The 23,030-nt window shown below is 40.0% G+C and overlaps 1 protein-coding gene across 2 annotated transcripts in view; it reads left to right on the top strand.

Moving 5' to 3' along the window:
• Positions 1–10,002: 10,002 nt before the first annotated feature.
• The window catches only part of LOC148017633 (O-fucosyltransferase family protein), a 50,303-nt gene continuing 37,275 nt past the window's right edge, over positions 10,003–23,030 (top strand). The window contains exons 1-8 of one of the 2 annotated variants that reach the window (XM_087663017.1): positions 10,003–10,153; positions 10,279–10,430; positions 10,852–10,914; positions 11,001–11,088; positions 11,354–11,424; positions 11,489–11,577; positions 11,665–11,868; positions 11,954–12,257. In XM_087663017.1, the coding sequence (XP_087519143.1) occupies positions 10,302–10,430; positions 10,852–10,914; positions 11,001–11,088; positions 11,354–11,424; positions 11,489–11,577; positions 11,665–11,868; positions 11,954–12,257 (948 nt within the window). In that variant the 5' untranslated portion in view covers positions 10,003–10,153; positions 10,279–10,301. Of the gene's footprint in view, positions 10,431–10,851; positions 10,915–11,000; positions 11,089–11,353; positions 11,425–11,488; positions 11,578–11,664; positions 11,869–11,953; positions 12,258–23,030 lie in introns of both variants that reach the window. The other variant, XM_087663016.1, reaches the window with a different exon arrangement.

Consider the following 23,030-nt stretch of genomic DNA (forward strand, 5'->3'; position numbering starts at 1 on the left):
AAGCTATTAGCATAGGTAAAGAGAATACCAAGTTTGACATCCATATTCAATTGATGCATCACAACCAATTAGCACAAGTCATGACACTCCCATTGATTCCATCAAGGATGGATTCTCCTTGTATGCAATCAATACAATGTGGTCGCAGACAAAGGATGCCATATTATAATAACACTACACGCATACCTCATAGATAAGCTCAATAAAAAGGCATTCATACATTTTAACAAATGGAAGATTCTCAAGGTGTACAACCACACATGCAAGAGATCTTCACATTTTAGGCTCTTTCGCTAAAGGAAATAATTGTTTTTACAATCTCATTTGAGTTTGAGATGCATAGTAGTAACCAAACATTGAGGTTCTCATTTTCCTACAAAATAAAAGCTGAATTTTTCTCTTTCCAAGATTTGCTCCCACGACACAAATATTAGCATTGTCTGCATTACAAACCATATCTGCCAAGCCCTAATAAAGCTTTGCACATAATGTTCAATGATTTTGCTGACACTAAGTGATCCTACATTGCTCAATATTATAATATGCATCCAACATAAATTGTTGCAATAGCCTTTCTCCTCTCAAAAGACATGCATTTGAGTCATCACACACTTGAATCCTATATGCATAGAACTACATCTTCATGTCATAAACCTTGCTTGTCAATTGCTCTACATGCACATCATTTGCTACATCACTATATGGAATCCTTGTATGCCATCCATCTTCTCCACTTGGAAACAACAAGACATACAACATTGGCATATACACTTGATACAATTTAGACATCCTTACACACCAGCTTTCCTAGCTAAAGACATGGATATCACGAAGGTTGAGCTCATCCTCATCACCATTCCCAAGCATAATTGTAGCGATCTCATTTCCAATAGGAATTGTGTACTACCAAAGTAATGTATACATTTTTTGTCAAGGGCCCCAATGGAAAACACTTTCAAATGTCTAAATGCTAGTATTTTCATAGATGAATGGTTTCCAATGCATGCAACTTATTCAAAACTGAATGAAATCCTCCATTTCAAGGAAAGAAGGATGCCTCGCAATGCAAAATCTCTATTGAAGCATCCATATGCACTTCTCCAACCACTTGCTCTTCCTAAATAGTGTTTTCATTCAACCAAGGGTGGCCACATCTTGTACTTGTGCTACTTCCTCCATGACTTGACAATGGTCTTTAGTGGGATGATGGTCACATAGGCCATCAAAGGATACCACTTCTACATGCTCATTGTTCAAAAGATTTCTCCCATAGGTTGGAGGACCACTTCCATAAATTTGACATTCTGGATATTGTAATATGACATCATTACAGGTTCCCATGTTTGCTTATATATTGTGATGAACATTGGCAATTGCATCACCATGTGAGGAATGGACATTCTATGTGGAAAAATATTGCAATTGATGTCTTAGCCATGGTCCATGCAAACCACCATTTAAAGCATTGAATGGGCACACATAATCCAAAGAGATTTGTTAATAGCTATATGGCAAGGGCAATACAAAACTATGCACTCCATTAGCATGAAAAGATGGAAATGGGAGCATAGTTTCCAACAAACCATGATTCAAAACTCCCCTTTGAATGTTGAGAAAATATGTTCTCACTCTTGCTTGACACTTGCATCTTTGTGAACTTTCTACAAGTCTTCTACGAATCCCTAATACATTATGTCTCATCACGTCCCTCACAATTTGAGGCATTGCTTTTGAAATAATAATGAGGGAATGACCTACGCAAAGAACACAAAAGGGTGCATTTTGTGTAAATATAACTTGAAACAATGGCATGTGACAAATCAATGTATAAAAAATATTTTAAAAATAATATGTAACACATGAAAGTCAAAACAATATTGCTCAATTTTCACACACACACGCGCACGCGCGCACGCACGCAGATGAAAAGAGAGAGTGCAGTAAGGATAGACACACTCATATGTGTGTGTGCGTGTGTGTGTCTCCTTACTTCACATGCGTGTGCTTTCCTTACTTCACCCTCTCTTTTTCTGTGTGTGTGTGTGTGTGTGTGTGTGTGGAGAGAGAGAGATGAATAGAGAGAGACGAAGATGGAGAGAGAGAGAGAGAGGTATCTATAAATATGAACATGTGCGTGTGTGCATGTGTATGAATGTTGTAATTAATTTGAAATTAGTCATGGATGTTAATACATGTTCACCATAGTTTGGCATAACTTCGAATGAGAGAGAGAGAGAGAGAGAGAGAGAGAGAGAGAGAGAGAGAGAGAGAGAGAGAGAGAGAGAGAGAGAGAGAGAGAGAGAGAGAGAGAGAGAGAGAGAGAGAGGTATCTATAAATATGAACATGTGCGTGTGTGCATGTGTATGAACGTTGTAATTAATTTGAAATTAGTCATGGATGTTAATACATGTTCACCATAGTTTGGCATTACTTCAAATGTGTGTGTGTGTGTGTGTGTGTGTGTGTGTGTGTGTGTGTGTGTGTGTGTGTGTGTGTGTGTGTGTGTGTGTGTGTGTGTGTGTGTGTGTGTGTGTGTGTGTGTGTGTGTGTGTGTGTGTGTGTGTGTGTGTGTGTGTGTGTGTGTGTGTGTGTGTGTGTGTGTGTGTGTGTGTGTGTGTGTGTGTGTGTGTGTGTGTGTGTGTGTGTGTGTGTGTGTGTGTGTGTGTGTGTGTGTGTGTGTGTGTGTGTGTGTGTGCGCGCAAGTACATGTAACCAAATGACAATTGTAAGTTGAAATCCATAATTCATTCAAACATGATATCAAAGCATAGAAGGCATAGGAAAAATAATCATCCATCAAGTAAGGAGCCCCCTAACTTGTAGAAATCGAGGTGCACAATTTTCTACTCATTTTTACCAACAAGCATGTCAATTGCCCTAGGAACAACTTAAACTGCCCAACCTCCCTTCGTAGCATTAGCACATGCTCCAACAATCAACAAAATTGTTATGAATCCCAATGTGGGGTTACTCGTGGTGTGCACAAAATGATTGATACATAATTATGGTGGATTATAATAGACAAGGAACTCCATGGCTATAGAGAGAAGGAGGACAATATGCACATTGAAATTTTCTCTTATCTTACATTGCATAAACTGGTTACATTGCACATTGAAATTTTCTATTATCTTACATTGCATAAACTGGTTACATATACGAAAGAGGAGATCTTCCATCAATGATCCCTCACACTTTCTATGTGTGTCTCCATGTGACACCATACAACCCACACTTTACATGTGTGCCCTATGTGTGGCACACTTTACTCCACATCTCTCATCCATATGCACCATACAATCTTAAGCACATAGAGTGCTTTCGCACACACATACATACATCCGTAGCTTAAATTCTGAAAACCCCCTCTCAAGTGAGGTGTTCCCTTTAATATTTTCACCCATCCAATGTAGCATTGTACAACCACAATTGCTACCTCTCAATATCTCAACACTTCCCCTCGATCCTATATTGGGGTGTTTACATGATTAGACACATCTAGTCCACCATATGCATGTCTCTTGTGCATATAAAATGTTCATTCTACTTGGGCGAATCCACCCCATCCTTTTTGAATTACTACAATGTTGGAGGAAGGCATGACAAACCCGTTAGTATAGCCAACATGTGCACACCTCACACACCATGTACTTACAAAGTCCTTTTGAGATCTCAGTCTTGGGTACATAACCCTATACAAGCCAATTCTTGTGCAACCTCATCTCGAACACGTCGAGATTTACATGCATAAAAACAACCACTTTTGAGCTCTATGTGGCTCAAGTAGTAGGAGTACCCTCATGCGATGGGTGAATACATAATTCTCATTTTGAACATTCAACTAGGGTATAATTACCCATAATATATGAGTGAACATTTTTGACATCTAGTTTTTTTTTTTTGTCAAGTAAGTGTAGCATATGTATGAATGTCATCTCCAATGAGATTTACAATACTCAATGCATCTTTGGTGTGTGAACAGGCTTTACAAAGCCAAACAAAACTAACATCTTTAAAAAACAATCATGATTCTTTTTATAAAAAAAGAATGTGATAATACATGTGCTACATGGCTGCTTCATTTTCTTTTCTTCGTCTTCTTCTTCATCTCTGCTTCTGCTTAAACCTTATCCCTACACCAGCAATGGGTTGTACAATGTAGCTATTGCTAATGGGGATGACTAATTAGCTTTAATAAACACTGAGACCTAGACTTAGAGGGAATATTCATCAATGCTTCCTCACTCCTCAACTTGCTTTTATCAACCTATGCTTATTCCTTGCAACCATCGAATCTAATCTAGTACATCTTCTTATTTCTCTTTTTCTTGATCTTCTTGATCGTGCATTTGATGGTGCCGGTCGTCCCCTATGTATAAAACTATTGTGGGGTTCTTACATGTTGATTGTTGTGGTGAATCTAGAGCTGCTCAATAATGTAGAGGGTACTATCACCGTAGCTAGCAAGCTTCTTCTTCTATCTCTCCCTTAACGTCTATTGCACTCACATTGATGATAACACTACCTACTTTTGCTTTCTATGATGTTGTTTCTGCACTTTCCTTAGCTTCTTTGATTTTTCTTTTATGTAGCTAACAAAGTGCTATTGGCTCTTGAAAGTCTAAAGGCATGCTTTGATTTGTGGTCCAATGAGATGGGAGTGCCAACTTTGAAGGTGCCTCTTTCTTTATCCTCTTGGTCCTCCTTGTCTTGGCCTTTTGTTGTAGGAGGTTAAGCACCATATCCATGCATGCAAATATAATACTCCTTCGTGAGTTTGCTTACTTCCACATATTGCATCTCTTTGATTGACGTGTCGACAAAGGAGATGATGATTGTTCTCTCTATTTTGTGTCTTCATCATTGTAGGTCTAGTAGTGAGCAAACTAATGTTGCTTTTGCTTCTCATCATCTATGCCCCTGATGTTACTTCCCAAACTGTTAGTGCAATGATGCACATTGCTTTTGTAACAAAGATAGCACCAGCACTTGAGTAGAACCATTGCACAAATGAGCTTCTCAAGGTCATGGCTGTAAACTTCATTCTATTTCAACAAGCATGATGCACCTTCAAGGGCGCTTATCACAAACCTCTGCTTTTACTAGCCATGCTCACTTTCCATGAACATCTTCATAAGCAACGTCGCATTTGACGTGCCATAATATGAGCTTTAGACTCGCCATCATTCATTGTTTGATGGCAACAAGTATTTATACCTTCACATGCTCTTGCAAAGAGCTATGGGATTTATAATCCCATACACAATAGCAAAATATATCAAAAGCTTGAGGTGTTAATCCAAGTACCTCTTGACTCCATAACAACTTCACCTTCCAACAACTTTGACAAAACCGGCTTCACATACTCATTGAAAAAACTCCACTTTTAATAGCTTCATTGTAATGACATTGCAAACACTTGCACTTGATGATGATGGCATCTCCATGGTCCTCACAAGTTTTCAATCCCTCAAATGCAATCCTAATGATAATGAGTGTGCAAAATTTTTAAAAAAATAGTAGCTAAAATATACTAAGGCTAAATTTGATCAAAGGGCATTCAATCACATCTACATATATGAAAACACCATGATCAAGATCCCTAACTAAAGCTTTGATGCCATGTTACAAGTCCCAATGTGGGGTTAATCATGGTGTGTACAAAATGATTGCATTGTAATTATGGCGGATTGTAATTATGTTTGAGGGAAGGAGCATAATATGCACACTCAAATGTTATCTTATCTTTCATTGCATAAATTAGTTGCATTTATAAAGGAGGAGATGCTCCATAAATAACCCCTCACACTTTCCATGTGTGCCCCCATGTGACACCATACAACCTACACTTTACATGTGTGCCATGTGTGGCACACTTTACTCCACATCTCTCATCCATATTCATGCACCATACAATCTTAAGCACATAGAGTGCTTTCACACACACATACACACACATCGAGCTTACATTCTCAACAAAAATGGCCAATAGCAGTCATTGATGTTGCAAAGAGGTGAATTCTCAATTTTCTTAACCCAAAACACGTTGTCCACATCATTGTAAAAGGCACAAAATTTGATCATCGTAGTGCGGGCAATGTGAAGGGGCCCATAAAAGTGTCTAAAAATGTTTTCAATCTAACTTAACTCTTTCCCAAAGCACATCCACTCCCCTTGATGTAACCCATGTTAAAGAGGGCTTTTGAATATTACTTTGTTTTCTTGGAAGAAGCACCTATTCGTGCATGTAATGCATGTGGACTATTGTGTGTGATACGGAGGCATATAAACTCTACACACCCATTCTTTCCACTAATATGCTCAAAACAATGTCCAAAAATACATCATACTCCATTGCCATTATACCACTGCAATCTATCCCAATAGACTTTCTAAAGATACAAAAAAATGAACATTAAAAATAATGAAACACATAAATAGAAATAATCTATAGTTATGAAAATATAAAAAACATTAAGATTAGCAACATCAATGTATCCTTATTAATTTGTATCTACTACAGTTAATACTATGTACAAATATTATTTTAATTCATATATTTTTTCACAATATCAAACAAAAAACACTAATAAACAATGATTGAAAGACTATCTACATCCAAGTTTAACCTATATAGAAATGTATTTGAGCTATTCAAATACATTACTTTAAATATATATGTATGCATAAAACAAATATTATCAAACATAATAAAATGTTTTATCATGTTAATATAATGCCAAAGTGTTATTACAATAATAACAATGAATAATTAGTAAATTGCAAATTAAAATGTATGTATTGATATATCCATCAATGGTACTATTGTATTATTATGTTATTATTTCTAAATTAAAAAATGCTCCCAAAAGTTTATAGTTTCCATATTTTTGCCTTGCATAGAACTCTAAATAAAAAATGCTCCCAAATATGTGGATAAATATATAACTCTTACTTTCCCAAAAAAGGGAAAAAAATAACTTATGGCGAATCGCTCTCGACCCATAATTGGCCCACTGCATAAAACCATAAATTGAGGTAAGCAATCATTATTTATCTCAATTAGTGGACCAACTTTAATATTCAACAAAGCAACACATTGGCAAGAATGTGGCAACTTATTTGTATCACCTCTATACATTAAATATCAAACCAAGCAAGACATTGCTATATGGACATTGAGTGGAGCATTGGTCATGGTCTTGCAAACATGTGTAAATGGGGTCTTGGCGGTGCCCTTCTAGATAGGACTCTCAGTTAAAGTCATATTGGGTGCATAGATTAATCAGTTAGTTTAACAATCTAATAATAATATTTACTATTATTGGGGGGAGTGGGGATTGGGCGATGAACTGGGGAGTAGGGGGATAGAGGTGTGAGGGACACACTCCCCACTTCCCCACAACTCCCTCTCTTCCTCTTTCCAAGCATGATCAATGGTCTCCTTTCCCTCCCTTTCCATCTTTCATTCCATAGCCTTGTTCTCGAAGTCTTTCATATGCTATCTCTCCTCCCACATTTGTCATTTGATAATTCTCTCTTCCCCTTTAAATGATCCATAGGTAGAATCATGAGTTCCTTCATCTTGAAAATACAGACAACTCCGTTAGTTAGACATTGTGATGGTATCAACTTACCATCAAAGTGTAGCTCAAGTGAGTTTACAAGCAACTTCTCCATGTACGGGCATCATGCAAAAGGTCTTTATTATTTCTTGAGATAATATAATTAACCATGGCAAGGTATGATAGAAATTGAGCCTTGAAATATGGAGTGCAAAGGGGGGCACCTATGGCATTTTTGAACCAAAATCCTTAATCCCTCCCATCAAGTTATCTAACTCACAGCTTGCATAAGTGCAAGAAGGCATCAATAGGCATAAAACATAGGGTGCAATAATGTAGGGTGTAGAACTTAGGATGTCAGTTGAGGATTCTCAAGGGTGGGGGCATCCTCATGGAAAGGTAGAGGCATGAGGGGAAGCTTTTGATTACTATGCAAATGGGAGGTAATCTCTCTCTCTCTCTCTCTCTCTCTCTCTCAACAATGATGCATGATTAAGGTGTAGTTGTAGAGTATTTGATTCTCTTCTCTCTCTGGAGCATAACCGACACTCCTGGCTTGTTGCATCCTAATAGAGTTTCTCTCTCTATTTGTATCTCTAAGGATATCTCCAAGGATAGGCTTCTCTTAGAGAGAGAGAGAGAGAGAGAGAGAGAGAGAGAGAGAGAGAGAGAGAGAGAGAGAGAGAGAGAGAGAGAGAGAGAGAGAGAGAGAGAGAGAGAGAGAGAGAGAGAGAGAGAGAGAGAGAGAGAGAGAGAGAGAGAGAGAGAGAGAGAGAGAGAGAGAGAGAGAGAGAGAGAGAGAGAGAGAGAGAGAGAGAGAGAGAGAGAGAGAGAGAGAGAGTGTGTGTGTGTGTGTGTGTGTGTGCTATTAATGTCTACAAAAGGCCAAATTGGCCTATGAGACCACAATCATCATCTGAAATGTTAGGGAATTTCCCATGTTCCAAAATATCTATATTCTAATGCTATGACTATCTAGATGGAAAACAAATAGCGAGCAATACATCACTGATAAGTGCAAAATGATGTCCAAGCAAGATACAATGTGGAACTGCTTAGGAGGCACTCTCATCCTAGGATATCTCTCATAGGCCTATCTAGCATAGAGAGGTTGGGATGGTGAGGTAGGGTTCCTTGATGATGGTATAGTATCCTTTTGTATTTGCAAATTAAACCTTCTGTGAGGGCTTGGGCCATCTAGGTGTGGATGATGAGCTCTGCATCTCTTTGTGGCTGTGTCTAGGGTGGTCCCCCATGGTGGGGCCATCGGCCAGATCGACGAGGGCTCTATGGAGGGAGTAGTCGATGTAGGGTGGTCCCCCATGGTGGGGCCATCGGCCAGATCGACGAGGGCTCTATGGAGGGAGTAGTCGATGCTGAGAGAGAGAGAGAGAGAGAGAGAGAGAGAGAGAGAGAGAGAGAGAGAGAGAGAGAGAGAGAGAGAGAGAGAGAGAGAGAGAGAGAGAGAGAGAGAGAGAGAGAGAGAGAGAAGGTGTTTCTCTCTCTTTCTCTCTTTGGAGTAGATGGCAAGGTTCTCTCTCTTCTCTCTTTGGAGCGCACGCACACACACACACACACACACACACACTCTCTCTCTCTCTCTCTCTCTCTCTCTCCATAATTTAAATCACATATCACAACTTTTTACGTGTATTTGTAGGCGGAGGAGGATGGTCAAAAGGTAGAAGTTCCACACATAGTCACATGATTGCTACAACCTCCTTTATACTTGTGCTTCAAACTACAAAGCACATGAACGTAAGTATGACAATCAGCCCATTAATCATCATAATTTTGAAGTCGTCAAAAATTAGAATCACTAGTGGATATACTGACCTACGCACAAGCTCCCCAAAGCACTCAAACATTGACAAAGGAATTCCTCATGTAAAGTTTGGATGGTGGAAGATGGTATGGGGTATCATTAGTGCAAGTCCACTTTCAATAGTAGCTTCATATTCATTGCCATAATATCTTTACTATCCCTAAATCCATACTTTCGCTAAATACGGTCTTTGAACACCGTTGTATGCCTTTGTGCGCATAGAACAAATCTATTTTTAGAATGTGCATATAACAAATCTTTTTTTTGAAATGTAAAAAAAGATTATCCTCTCAAGGTTCTTTGAATCTCAAGGATCACTTGTTGCTAGTTATCTATGTGCTTTTGCGCGCTTGTAAAATTTTCCTAAAATTGGATAATATTTGAATTCTCCTCTCGAAGTTCTTTGAATTCGAACATGTGGCATGTAGGATGTTGTGAGGTCCGGTTTTATATTTGAAAATATATTTTCCTCAAGGTTCTTTTGACATGTGCCATATAGAATGTTGTCAGCCCTTGGAGAACACAAAATAAGAGACAATATAGAAGCATATCTATCTGAAAATAAGAGATGGTATAGAAGTATAGATATAGATATTTATTTACTATTATACAATCATCTCATCTCATTCCCTATCGACGGAAAATAAACCCATCTGCCTACTCAGACAATATTGCCTTGACAGTGCATCCTTGATACTCAGAGCAGATCGGCAAGAAATGCAGGATAAACGCTTTGGAGCTGACTTTGCAAAGCACTGAGCGGTAAATTCACCCACCGACACAGCTGATACCTACATTTAGACTGTGCACAGTGCGACAAACATGTCGAGAGATGGTCTATGCGCATTCGCTCCCACACAGTGTTGATCTCGGGTCTTTTACCTCAGATGGTGGCTGGTTCCAGAATATAATGAAGCTCACACCTGCCCAAAGGCATTCTCGAGAACGATTGCTTGCATGCTTGGCAGTGGCTCTGCTGCCTTGCTTGTGGCCTCAACTCTTTGAGCCTCTCGGCCGGAAGATGCCCACACTGTTCTCGGTAGGTTCTTTGGTCGTTCTGAGCTGTGCAGGTCATAATTTGAATGGAAAATGCTGAACTATTAGGAGTATAATCAGACCACAACTACCTTTACCAAAATCACAGCGCCGCTGATGAGCATGATCTGACTGATAATCATCACCACGTTTCCATCAATATCACTATTTACTGTCAGGGGCAGCATCAGCATCATTTCACACAATCGCTTTCAGCATCAGTAGCAACACCGGCACCATCATCACGATGACGATGACGATGATCATGCATCATCATCATTGCCATCATCATCGTTGTCAATCATCATCATGATCTTTGTGGTTGTTCACTACTCAACTGCACTTGGATGTTGAAATCCAATCCATGCAGGAAGTACTGTGGTTGGACAGAATCAACACCATCATTATTATTGTCATGTTTACAGGAATGGGATGCTCCAAAAGCCATGCATGCGTCTTTGCTGGAGGCTGTTTCAAAGGCTCGGCCTGTAAGTACCTTCCCTACCAAAATTGGCTCTCATATAGTTAATCACCATAGCCAGATCCTTAGATATTCTTGTGAATTTTTTATCAGAACGAAGAAGAACCACCCAATCTTTGGTCACCTCCAGAGGATAGCAAGATCTGGTTTCCTTGCAAGGACATCGGATCATCAATGCCTTGTATGATTAAACTGGTTTGTGAAAAAGGGTAGCTTTTTTGTCAAGTCATGTGTGGGCTGTTCCAGTGTAGGTGTGTTTGAGTACTTATCTGAAAAGTTCACAGGTTTGAGGCTATGCAATATTGTGTTGTATTGAGGTTCCTATTTTGATGAGTAGAACATGTTACCACCATCTAAAGTCTTTAATCCACAGTGGATAGGCATAAGTATCAATTCTTTGACAAGTTTGGTTGATACTTTTATTGGATGTGTTGTCAAATGTCTAGATCAAAGAGGTAATTCAACAGGTTTCTTGCAAGTATTTCTGGAAGGTGGATTGAATCAACAGCGCATGGCAGTAAGTTTTATCCAACATAAGTAAGCATCATCCAATGTAGTCCTGTGTTTTAATATGAGTGCAGATATGTGATGCAGTTGCTGTGGCCAGACTGTTGGGAGTGACCCTCATACTTCCACAATTTGATGTAAATCCCTTTTGGCAAGATTCAAGGTATCTCAACTTGGATGAGCTCGCATTCCTGTGCTGCCAAATAACCTCATTTCATTATCTTATGACTCCTCATTGTTATTATTGTAGCTCATTTGCAGATATATTTGATGTGGACCATTTCATGCAAACTTTGGAGCATGATGTGCCAATTGTGAGAGATGTTCCAAAAGAGTTCTCATGGAGCTCTCGTGAGTACTATGCTACAGGCATTCGGGCCACCCGTGTAAAGAATACACCTGCACGTGCACCTCCAAGCTGGTTTCTTGAGAATGTTTTGCCTGTAATTAGAGAGTAAGTTTTAAATTTTGAGCAGAAGAATGTTTTCACTGTGAGCTACTTAGCAGATGTAATAACTATTTTTCAATGGGTTTGATAGTTATGGCATAGCAGCGGTGGTACCCTTTTCCCATAGATTGGCATATGATGGCATCCCACCTCATCTTCAGCAGTTACGTTGTAAAGTCAATTTTCAAGCACTAAGGTTTGTGACTAGAATTAGAGAAACTGGAGATGCTATCATCAACCGTTTACGGTCAATTGAAGTCCATGATGACAAAAAGAATGCATTCTCCAAGGAGAGTTGGGAAGGGCAAGCTGTAGATTGGAAAAGAGGTTCTTTTGATGGGACAAGAGAAATGGATCTTGGAAAGTATGTTGCTTTACACCTTCGCTTTGACAAGGTAATTAAGTTTGATTTTGTTGTTTTCAACTCGCTGCTTGTTAGTCTTGCCTGTGTGTATCACTCGTTAGTACCAATGACAAGAATGGATGAGTAGGGAAGATTAGATTGCATATTGTATTATGTGTCAAGGGGGATACTCTTTGTTTCCATCCAAAGATTTTTCTAACTATATTGGTGGGTAATCTAGCTTTTATGGCCTCAAAAAAATTTCCCCTGCAAAGTAATTTAGAAGATTTTGTACCGCCAAAGTGCTATTTATTGGCCATCTGTGTCTTTTGATCTGCCCGAAAAAAAAAACCTTGAACAAAGAAGATGGACCTAAAGTGTATGATAGTAACACAATGAATGTAGTAGAACTCGAAGCTGAAGAGAACTTAGAGATAATGAAAATGAATGAACAAACACACCATGCTAATGTGGATACAATGAGCAAACACACTGTGCTAATGTGAATACAATGAACCTCAAACCCCCATGTCTTGGCTTGATCAGAGTAGATGTGAGCTGGAAGAGGATTCTCCGAGAGCTCCGAGAGTGTTTTGTACCTTGAATGGATCCCAAAACGCAGCAGGCAGCCTCTTGAGTGATCACCTGCTGTAAACGCAGACTCTAATGTCTGGACAAGTTGATTGGAGTAGTAGGCAGCTGAGTGGCCTGCAATTAACTGAATACACAAGCTGGCTGATCCTGAGATGATGGCTGTCAGCAAAATGCAGATGTAGGAGGCAGGGCGACAGCCCCAATGGTGACGTGAGTTGCAAGGCCCCTTGCACAAACCCAAAATACAGCTCTTGCTGATGGCGACATGTGCTGAATGCTCACGGAGTGATGTAGATAGGTTGTGATCAGCAAATGCAGGCTGTGATGCAGGGCTAATCAGGTTGTGTCACGAGGACATGTATCTTTGAAACCTCACTTAACACGTGGATTAATTTTTAATCATATGGTTAAGTAAATGTTATACATGTGAGGTGTAACTGAGGTTAGAGTAAAATTTACGAGCTCGGGACCGGAGGAAATCACAAATGACAGAGGCAAAAGTTGCTATAAGCTATGCTATATGGGTATTTGGTGGTATCTAGTGCCATATGTTGGCCTAGGTCATTTATTTGGCCATAAGTGTCAGTTGGTGAGACCCGAGAAGTGGCGTTTAATGGTACCTAACGCCAATCTAATAGTCAAAGATGGGTCAAAGACACTAGGAATGGAACTTGTCTAGCTAATTTAATTACTGGCTAGTGAGATTATTCTTTTGAGTACCGAAATAATTATTAGACTAATTTTTAGTATTTAAAGACTAAGAATTAATATGTAATTATGGATAATGTTGGAAAAACCATTTGGGAAGGCTGCCATTTGGCAAACTTGCCCATGAAGGCTTGTGGGAGACTGAAGAAGAGGAAAAACGTGACCATTTTGCAGTTGTGAATCGTAGGGAGCTGTTGGAGCTGATTGGGACAGTTTTTCCTCCATTCTCCGACAGGAAAGAGCAGGTTGGTTGTAGGCAAGAGCTTCTGGGGACCCCTAAATTGCAAATGACAGCATCTACAGGTTGTTGACACAAGGCAGCTACAGTAGTGAATGACCAATTTTCTTCAATTCTTTGTGAAGAGAGTCTGAATTTTCTCTCTCCTTATTAGCATTCTCTCATATCTCCCAGCCTTTCTATAGTCTTGTTTCGAAGATTACATAATTGAGATCACTTGGCTGAGAAATTTTAGATTTCTGTGCTGTAAACCCGAATTTGCATAGCAGAAATTAGGACATGTTGAGAAATTCAAAGTTATCTTTGACATATGTGTTTACAGGACCAGCAATACTCAATTTCTTGTGTCTATCATATAGCCTAGTTTTGATACAATCATAGAGGTGGCAAATCTCAATGTCCTTCAATGACTAATATTTCCATAGCAGTAGCCTTAGGATTAAGCCTAACTCTCAAATGGCTATAGAAAAAAGGAGATCCTACACATGCTAATTAGTAGCAAAACTCGAGATATCATAGTTCAAGCTAAGTTTGGTGACAACAAGAGGATGCTCACATATGTTTGTAAGTAATTGTATCGGGAGTATCTATTGTAAGTATGAAATACACACTTTACCATAACATTCTTGGACAGTAGACTCCCTGTTGGCCCCAAAACTGGCGCCCCTTGCGGTATTTCTTTAGCTTCATTCAATTGGAAGGAGTACAACTTGAGATTCTTCAATCTTCTCCTGCTAACCAATTGCTCTTGCTGTCATCAATGACCGGCAAGCCTTTTGGGTCATTTGCCCCTTGATTCACCTAGGACTTATTCTCCAATTTGACCCTTGGCTAGCCAAATGCTGCCCCAAATCAATTCGGGATGGACTGGCTCTTGAAATCCCTTAATAATCTTCAATTATTAGTTGCTGATTTCAGTCCCTTGAGCCTTCAATCTTTGGCACAGATCCCAAGGTGGTTGCTAAGCCCTAATTTTTGCTGTAAATTAGGGTTTACTGCAGAAATTATAGATCGGTCTACCAAAAATGGCGAAATCTTCTCCAAATGGGTGAGAATTGCTGAGAATGGCTGAGCATAGGCTGATGGAGATGAGAGAATGCTGTAAAGAGAGAAAATTTTGAGATTTGTCGCGAAGAACTGATCAAAATCAGTTGCTGCCCTGCTATACTAGTCCCAAACGGATGCACCAACAACAATAGGAGCATCAGAGACTGTGATCTTCGGAAGAAAGTGCATAAGCAACAATTGCCAGCTTCCCAAGGTCAAGAATATGCAATCTCCATCACCAAAATGGTCTCCAATGGCTGGGAAATGGCCCCAAAAGCTGGCAGCAACAGTCCAACACCTCTTTCCGACAGCTTCAAAATGAAAAAACGAGATTTCCCTTTTCCTTTAGCCCTATTTAGCCTTTCCCCCACTTGTATGGGAAAGTTTTGCCAAGTGGCAGCTTTCTTAATCCATTTTCAGCAATTTCTAGCCATTTAATTAATTTTCAAAATTAATTAATTCAACCCTTAATCCATGCCCAAAAAATTGACCTTGCCCATCCAAAAATTAATTGGCTAGGCCATTTGCAACCCAAAGTGGTCCCACGCATTAATTGATTCTTGGATAAGCATTAATCCATTAATTAATGCTTAGTCCCTAGTGTCACCACTAACACTTAATGGCCAATTAATGGTCCTAGGGATAAACTGACACCAAAATTCTCCTAGAATCTAACAAGTGTAACTTGTTACAACTTTTGCCCTTGACACCCATTTTTTTCACAGGGTCCTTGGGCCTTCAACTGTAAAAAAGTAGCTTGCACCTCACACTCACATGTGTAACACATGTGCATCGTTTAATTGCACACTTGATTAATCCTTTAATCAAATGTCAATTAAACATAAGCAAAGCATCAAATTTTCACGTCCTCGTGACAGCCCCCCTTAAAATCCTTGCAATCATCCTCGATTGCACTGTAATGTGTCAAAGCAAACAATATTGCACCGGAATTTTCACAAGGCATCATAGTCAACACAACATTGGCCACTGCTGGCTAACTATCTCATATACCCACCATTTGCTGAAAATTTCCAGCCAACATAAACATAGCATAAAGCTCAACAATAGTCCAGAACTGTTGCCAGAAACTCATCGGATGCATCCCAAACTCTTGTTTCTCAACAGTGTTGACTACATAACCATAGTAAAGCATAACCGAGCCAAAACCATGGCTGAATTGTCAATGGCATTCAGTACACATGTTGCTGTCCATAGAACCAGCTGAATATCACTGAAACTAATGATCATACACTAAAAACCAGCACTTAGTAATCAGTCTCTCATGATCATAACCTGATGCAATGTACAGTTTCAGAGTTGCAGTGAAAACCATACCCATTTGCATACATACCATAGCGACTAGTACACTGAATAGTGACCTCATGGTAGACATACTGTCAGCACAGTACCTTGGATGAATGCTGAATACATCCGAGATCCACTATACACGAGAGTAGTCCATTCTTGGAGGAGTGGAAGTGCTACCTCCCCCTTGAGTATCAGGTGGTACTCTGGACCCTTGCCTTACTGAACCTGAAAGAGCCCGAGATCCAAAGTCGGCTCTAACTGAAAGGCATCAAGGTAAAGGTGCAACAGTTGAGGATGGTCTGCCAAGTCATCCTCTTCCATCCATTTAGCATCCATTGGTGAACAGTTGTGAAACTTCACCCGATAGCTTATGGAAGCTTTACCTTTGACCTTTTCTCTTTATGTGCCAAAATCTGCTCGGATACCAATATCTCATTCAGCTCCTCTACATTGGACTGAATTTCAGCAGATACATCCTTAGGCACATTAGCATAAAAAGGCCTCAACAAGCTCACATGAAAGGCATAGTGTATTTGCTAGTGTAGAGGTAATTTCCATGATAGCCAACATTAAACGGAGCATTTGCATGACCAACACTTATTCCTTGAGCCCCAAAAGCATGACGGGGTACTGATGCTTGCCCATATGCGTGATTTTGCGCACCAGGCATCATACCGATGCCGCCATACATTGGATTATGCATTCCATGAGCCATACCCGAGTACATTGGGTTATGCAAGCCATGCATTGGTTGCTGAAAATTATGGGGAGGTGTGCCATACATTCCCACATTCGGTCGCTCACCCACCATAGCATGAAAAATTGTGCTACCACCAAAGTAAGCTGGCTGCCCCAAATTCTCATGCAAACCTTGCTGTCAAAAAACCATAGGATTAGCATTTACATCATGAACTTGCATTTGCATTTCTTGCCCAATTGGCACCAACTGCTTTTCACCATGAGCATCTTTAGGAGCATCTTGAGAAGGCTTTGGCTTGTTCTTCGTTGCATCTTGCTGTCCCAAAGTTCTAGAAGAGGATTTTCTCTTCTTGCCCTTGTTGTCCTTCGTAGGAGTGTTCAAAAACCGAGTAAATTGAGGATCTTTTGCTAATTCAGCAAAGATATTGGCTGCTGCCCTCATTTGATTCTTGAATGCATCATCAAATTCCATTTCCCCTTGTTGATCATCATTCTCTTTCTGCATTGAGGGTCCAACATCTTGGTCTTCAGCCACATTTTCAGCATGTTGTCCATGATTCATGCCTTGTCCAAGATCAGGCATTGCATTTCCTTCTTCCCCATGTGAATGTGCATCATGAGAGGCATCATTACTGCTTGCTTGCATCCCATTGTATGAAGACATCTTCCTGTAATTTCTCAGCTGAGCACAAAGATCAACACTAGCACAAAGCTTTGGCTTGCAATCAGGTGCCTCGGGCCCACCAAATCAAGAGATTTGATGTATCCCGGCAATGGAACCTTGAAACCAGCCTTCCTTCTTGGAATGGGTGGTGATAACCTGATTTAAGAGTTAATTACAGCAATAAATAAATGCACATAAAATGAAATACACACTTTACCATAACATTCTTGGACAGTAGACTCCTTGTTGGCCCCAAAACTGGCGCCCCTTGCGGTATTTCTTTAGCTTCATTCAATTGGAAGGAGTACAACTTGAGATTCTTCAATCTCCTCCTGCTAACCAATTGCTCTTGCTGTCATCAATGACCAGCAAGCCTTTTGGGTCATTTGCCCCTTGATTCACCTAGGACTTATTCTCCAATTTGACCCTTGGCTAGCCAAATGCTGCCCCAAATCAATTCGGGATGGGCTGGCTCTTGAAATCCCTTAATAATATTCAATTATTAGTTGCTGATTTCAGTCCCTTGAGCCTTCAATCTTTGGCACGGATCCCAAGGTGGTTGCTAAGCCCTAATTTTTGCTGTAAATTAGGGTTTACTGCAGAAATTATAGATCGGTCTACCAAAAATGGCTAAATCTTCTCCAAATGGGTGAGAATTGTTGAGAATGGCTGAGCATAGGCTGATGGAGATGAGAGAATGCTGTAAAGAGAGAAAATTTTGAGATTTGTTGCGAAGAACTGATCAAAATCAGTTGCTGCCCTGCTGTACTAGTCCCAAACGGATGCACCAACAATAATAGGAGCATCAGAGACTGTGATCTTCGGAAGAAAGTGCATAAGCAGCAATTGCCAGCTTCCCAAGGTTAAGAATATGCAATCTCCATCACCAAAATGGTCTCCAATAGCTGGGAAATGGCCCCAAAAGCTGGCAGCAACAGTCCAATACCTCTTTCCGACAGCTCCAAAATGAAAAAACGAGATTTCCCTTTTCCTTTAGCCCTATTTAGCCTTTCCCCCACTTGTATGGGAAAGCTTTGCCAAGTGGCAGCTTTCTTAATCCATTTTCAGCAATTTCTAGCCATTTAATTAATTTTTAAAATTAATTAATTCAACCCTTAATCCATGCCCATCCAAAAATTAATTGGCTAGGCCATTTGCAACCCAAAGTGGTCCCACGCATTAATTGATCCTTGGATAAGCATTAATCCATTAATTAATGCCTAGTCCCTAGTGTCACCACTAATACTTAATGGCCAATTAATGGTCCTAGGGACAAACTGACACCAAAATTCACCTAGAATCTAACAAGTGTAACTTGTTACAACTTTTGCCTTTGACACCCATTTTTTTCATAGGGTCCTTGGGCCTTCATTGTAAAAAAAGTAGCTTGCACCTCACATGTGCAACAAATGTGCATCATTTAATTGCACATTTGATTAATCCTTTATTAAATGTCAATTAAACATAAGCAAAGCATAAAATTTTCACGTCCTCGTGACACATTCAATAGTCTATGGAAAGATGTGAGCATGAGTAAGGAAGAATAGAAACCATCACAACTAGAAGAATCCTCAAGGAGATTGGTGTATAGGTAAAATGCTTTGTTTCAACAAATTATACTTTGTTCTCCAAAAGTGTACACAAAAAGCAATATGATCACCTACATGGTGTAGGTGAATGAGAATGAGGGATAGAGGTTTGGATATGCCACAACCATGTTGGTTTGGGCATATATAAGGATGCTAGGGGGCAACTATCTAAACTAATGGAAGACGCAAGAAATCAATGCTTCAGACTACAAAGAGTATCCTCGGGAAGAGTGCCAGAAATTGGAAGCTCCAAGACTTGGATTCAATAGGGCTGAAGCTATTTTCTGTCAAATTCTAGTGGAGGGACCAACAAATCAATGAATCTGGGGCATTTTTCATCTCCATCAAAGCGGGTGAAGGCCAATTGATTACTCAAATCAAGGGGCAAATCAGATGGAAGACTTGTTGGCCATTTTGGACAGCAAGGGGAGTTGGAATATTGAAAAGGATTGGGAAAATCCCAATGTACAACTTCTTCTTCAATCAAGTTAAAGAAACACCCAAAGGTGCCAATTTTGGGGCCAATAGAGTGTCAATTGTCCAAGATTGTGAGTTAATTTGCATTTCTTAGTTTTGTAATAAATGTTGCTACTATAACCAAGTTATAATCAAGGAATTACCTCCCATCCATGGAAGGAAGGTTGGTTTCAGGTTGCCAAGTTGGAGAGGAGCTGAACAGCACACCACGAATCGAGATATCTCCCTAGAGGGGTATGGACATCAGTTGAAATTAGTTGCAAGTTGATGGAGGATAAGAATGATCAGGTACAACAGAATTGACTATGCAGCCGATCTATTTATAGATGGGGAAACAACCAAAGTTTGTAGGTTTTCTTATGGAAAATGAGAACTTTGTAGCATTTTGAATTTTGGGGCTTGGCTTTTTGAAATGAGCTAGTTAAGATGTAAATGTAAATGCACCTCTGTTAGCTTAACATCCTTTCTCAAGGACAACCCCAAGAGTGCTAGGTGTACCATACAATTTATGGGCAGCTTCACAAATGCATCTACCTTAATGAAGGATAGCCACTCGTGCGATATAACCATGGAGTGCTGAAACCAATTATTACCTTTCTTATTTACAAAGGTACATAATCTTAGATCATACAACATAGTGGTTGGCCACTTGAGAGAGACGTTTTGGAAGTAGTCAATTGCATTCTTGTTTTGCATATCTTCGGTTTGGAGGAGATTTGTAAGCATGAGGGGGTAAATCTCATTGTGTTTTGAGAAGAGGCCCAAGGTCACTAGTCTCCAAAAGTGCACAACTCAAAAGAGATAAGTAGTGGCACATGTAAAGAAATGCTTGTCTACAAAGTACATACACAATCGTATGACAAACTCATAGATTGATAAAGCAATACAGTTATACAGAGACAATGAGGACATAAGATAATGAAATTTAAATAATGAATGAATAGATACAATCCTTAATGTCGCAAACACACTATGCAATGTCAAAACTAACCCCCAAACTCTCATGTCTTGAGGATCGGGGCAAAGAGTATGAGTGGAAGAGTGTGTCATCCTTTTACAGATCTCAAAATGCAGTAAGCAGCCTCTGAGGATGTTTGGCTACAGCAAATGCAGCTCTATGATGGCCGGATTAGTGAAAGATGGGCAGGAAGAGGCTGGAACAACAAAATGCAGGAGAGGCTGATCACGTGGTAGCTGGCGATCATATAAATCAGTCAAAACGCAGCAATCTGATGATGAGGTAGACTGAATGGCAGTTGGATCAGTTGAACGCAGCCTGCAGACTGCAAAAATGCAAGCTGGCTGCCATGTGGCAATTGTGCAGGTCCAAAGGCAGGCTGTAGATGGTAGATCAGCAGTAAACCCAGCAGTCTTGGCGATGGCAGCAGGCTGTAAACAGTGGCCAACAGCTGTAGGGGGACTGGACAGCAAGTGCCTGATGATGGGAAGTAGTAAAAAGCATCAGCTCGAATTGAGATATCCTTTGTGAATGGGGTCTGGATAGCAGAAGAAAGGGACTTGCAAGCTGCAAAAGTGAGATTGAGAGTGAGTGGCGGGTAGCTTGTCTATTTATAGATGGATGGGTCCTCCCAAATTAGGGTTTGTCTTATGGGACACAAACACTCTCTAATAACACATTTCTTTTAATGAAAGTTTGGCAATTTAATGAATTAAGCTTGTTTTGAGACTATTTAATTTGGCTAATCAGCATTATAAGGCATTTTTTGGCTCAATACCCCCTCTCAAGCCCAAAATTGAAACCAGAAATTTACCAAGAACCACAATGGACCTTTTTTTTTTGGGAGGGCTTTTAACCTTTGATTTGATTTAGCATTAGGTATAGGTTTTCAATCAATGTTCGTTCTATTGAGTAATGTGTGCTCTAGGGGAAAATGAAGGGTTGGTTAAAGCCAATGCACCACAAAAGAAACAAGCTCTCCCAACCATCATTGGGTATTGGTGTGGGGGGATTTCTCGTGTATCACCCCAAAGTGGCCAAGGCATTAGACAAAGGGTGCTCATCAGCTGCCCAGTGGCCTATTAAGATCTGAAAAAGCAGATGGAACCACAATGGACTTTTTTTGGGGGAGGGCTTTTAACCTTTGATTTGATTTAGCATGAAGTATAGGTTTTCAATTAGTGTTTGTTCGATTGAGTAATTTGTGCCCTAGGGAAAAATGAAGGGTTTTGTCAAACCCAATGCACCACAAAACTAACAAGCTATCCAAGCCACCATTGGGTGTCAGTGTTAGGGGATTTCCTGTGTATGGCCAAAATTCACAGAGACTCAGGTAAGAAGAGCTCAAGATAAAGAGAGAGAATTCCAGATTGTGACAAAGAAGCAAAGAATTGATAGTTATAAAACAAAGGTTTGAGATGTAGGGCTCAAAAACGATTTGTATTAGCATCTAAGATTCATAAATTTGAATCATAACTAGCATATACATCAGTTATGGGGTCCATATTTCATAATGAACATGGCCAATATCAGCTTGGAATCCATATACATCATTATGGTTATGAGTAGATAATATAGTTTTAGCTTGCCTTATTTTGTCAGTCTGTCATCTCTTGGTTGTGAGCCCTAGTTAGAGTTTGATAGGGATATTTTGGAGCTCTAACTGTGTCTTTCTTCCTAGTTTTGGTGTGTTTTGTCAGTTATGCTATCGTGCTGGATGATTTCCAGCCCCCCAAGGTGAGTGCGATTTTTTCCCGACTGCTCGGATGCCACACTAGCATTTTTCTCATTATTTTATTGCTGCCGACTGCATTAAATGCAGTTAGCCAGCATCAGGTCAGCCAGTTTTGCTGATTTTCAGCTATATATAGCTGGCCATTTAGTTGGGTAAGTTATTCATTTTTCTATCCCATAGGTGCTTCGTCAAGTGGTTGCAGTGTTCTCCATCTCTGTCATGGACAGCAGGCTGGATACTCTCCGTCTTTGTTACCATCTCTGTCATCGTTGAAGGTGCTGTTATCATTATTCAGCCTGATCCGGTGCCCTCACTGACACCTTGGGTTGCATTTAGGGACTGATCAGTCCTCAATGTATTCAGCCGTCTTGTGAGAGTGCGCAATGGAAGATGGAACTTGAGCACAAAGAAAGAAGACAATAGGAAAATGAAGGAAGAAAGAAACCTGCACTGACTGAAAGAAATGCTGAATGCAAACAGATGGACTGATCAGTCCTTACACACAGCTCGAGGTGTCAGTGAGGGTACCAGATTTGGCCTGAAATGATGACGACAGCAGCAGCACTAGAGACAGAGGAGTGTGCTTGCAATCGGAGGATCAGCCTGCAAAAGAAATGATCTGCCCCTACCAGCCAGTCTACTATAAATAGCGGGAAATGACCAAAACTGGCTGACTTGATGCTAGCCGACTAGTTGCTAGCTGGCTGACTGCATAAAAAATGTAGAAAATAATACAATTGATGTGTCAAAAAATCAGGGAGACATTATAGTGTCTGACAGGGTGGCTAAGGTTGGGAAATACTGAAAA

This window comes from Lygodium microphyllum, chromosome 22 (assembly GCF_053477565.2).
Source record: "Lygodium microphyllum isolate KBCC chromosome 22, Lygodium_microphyllum_v1.1.10, whole genome shotgun sequence".
Classification (NCBI taxonomy): Eukaryota; Viridiplantae; Streptophyta; class Polypodiopsida; order Schizaeales; family Lygodiaceae; genus Lygodium; species Lygodium microphyllum.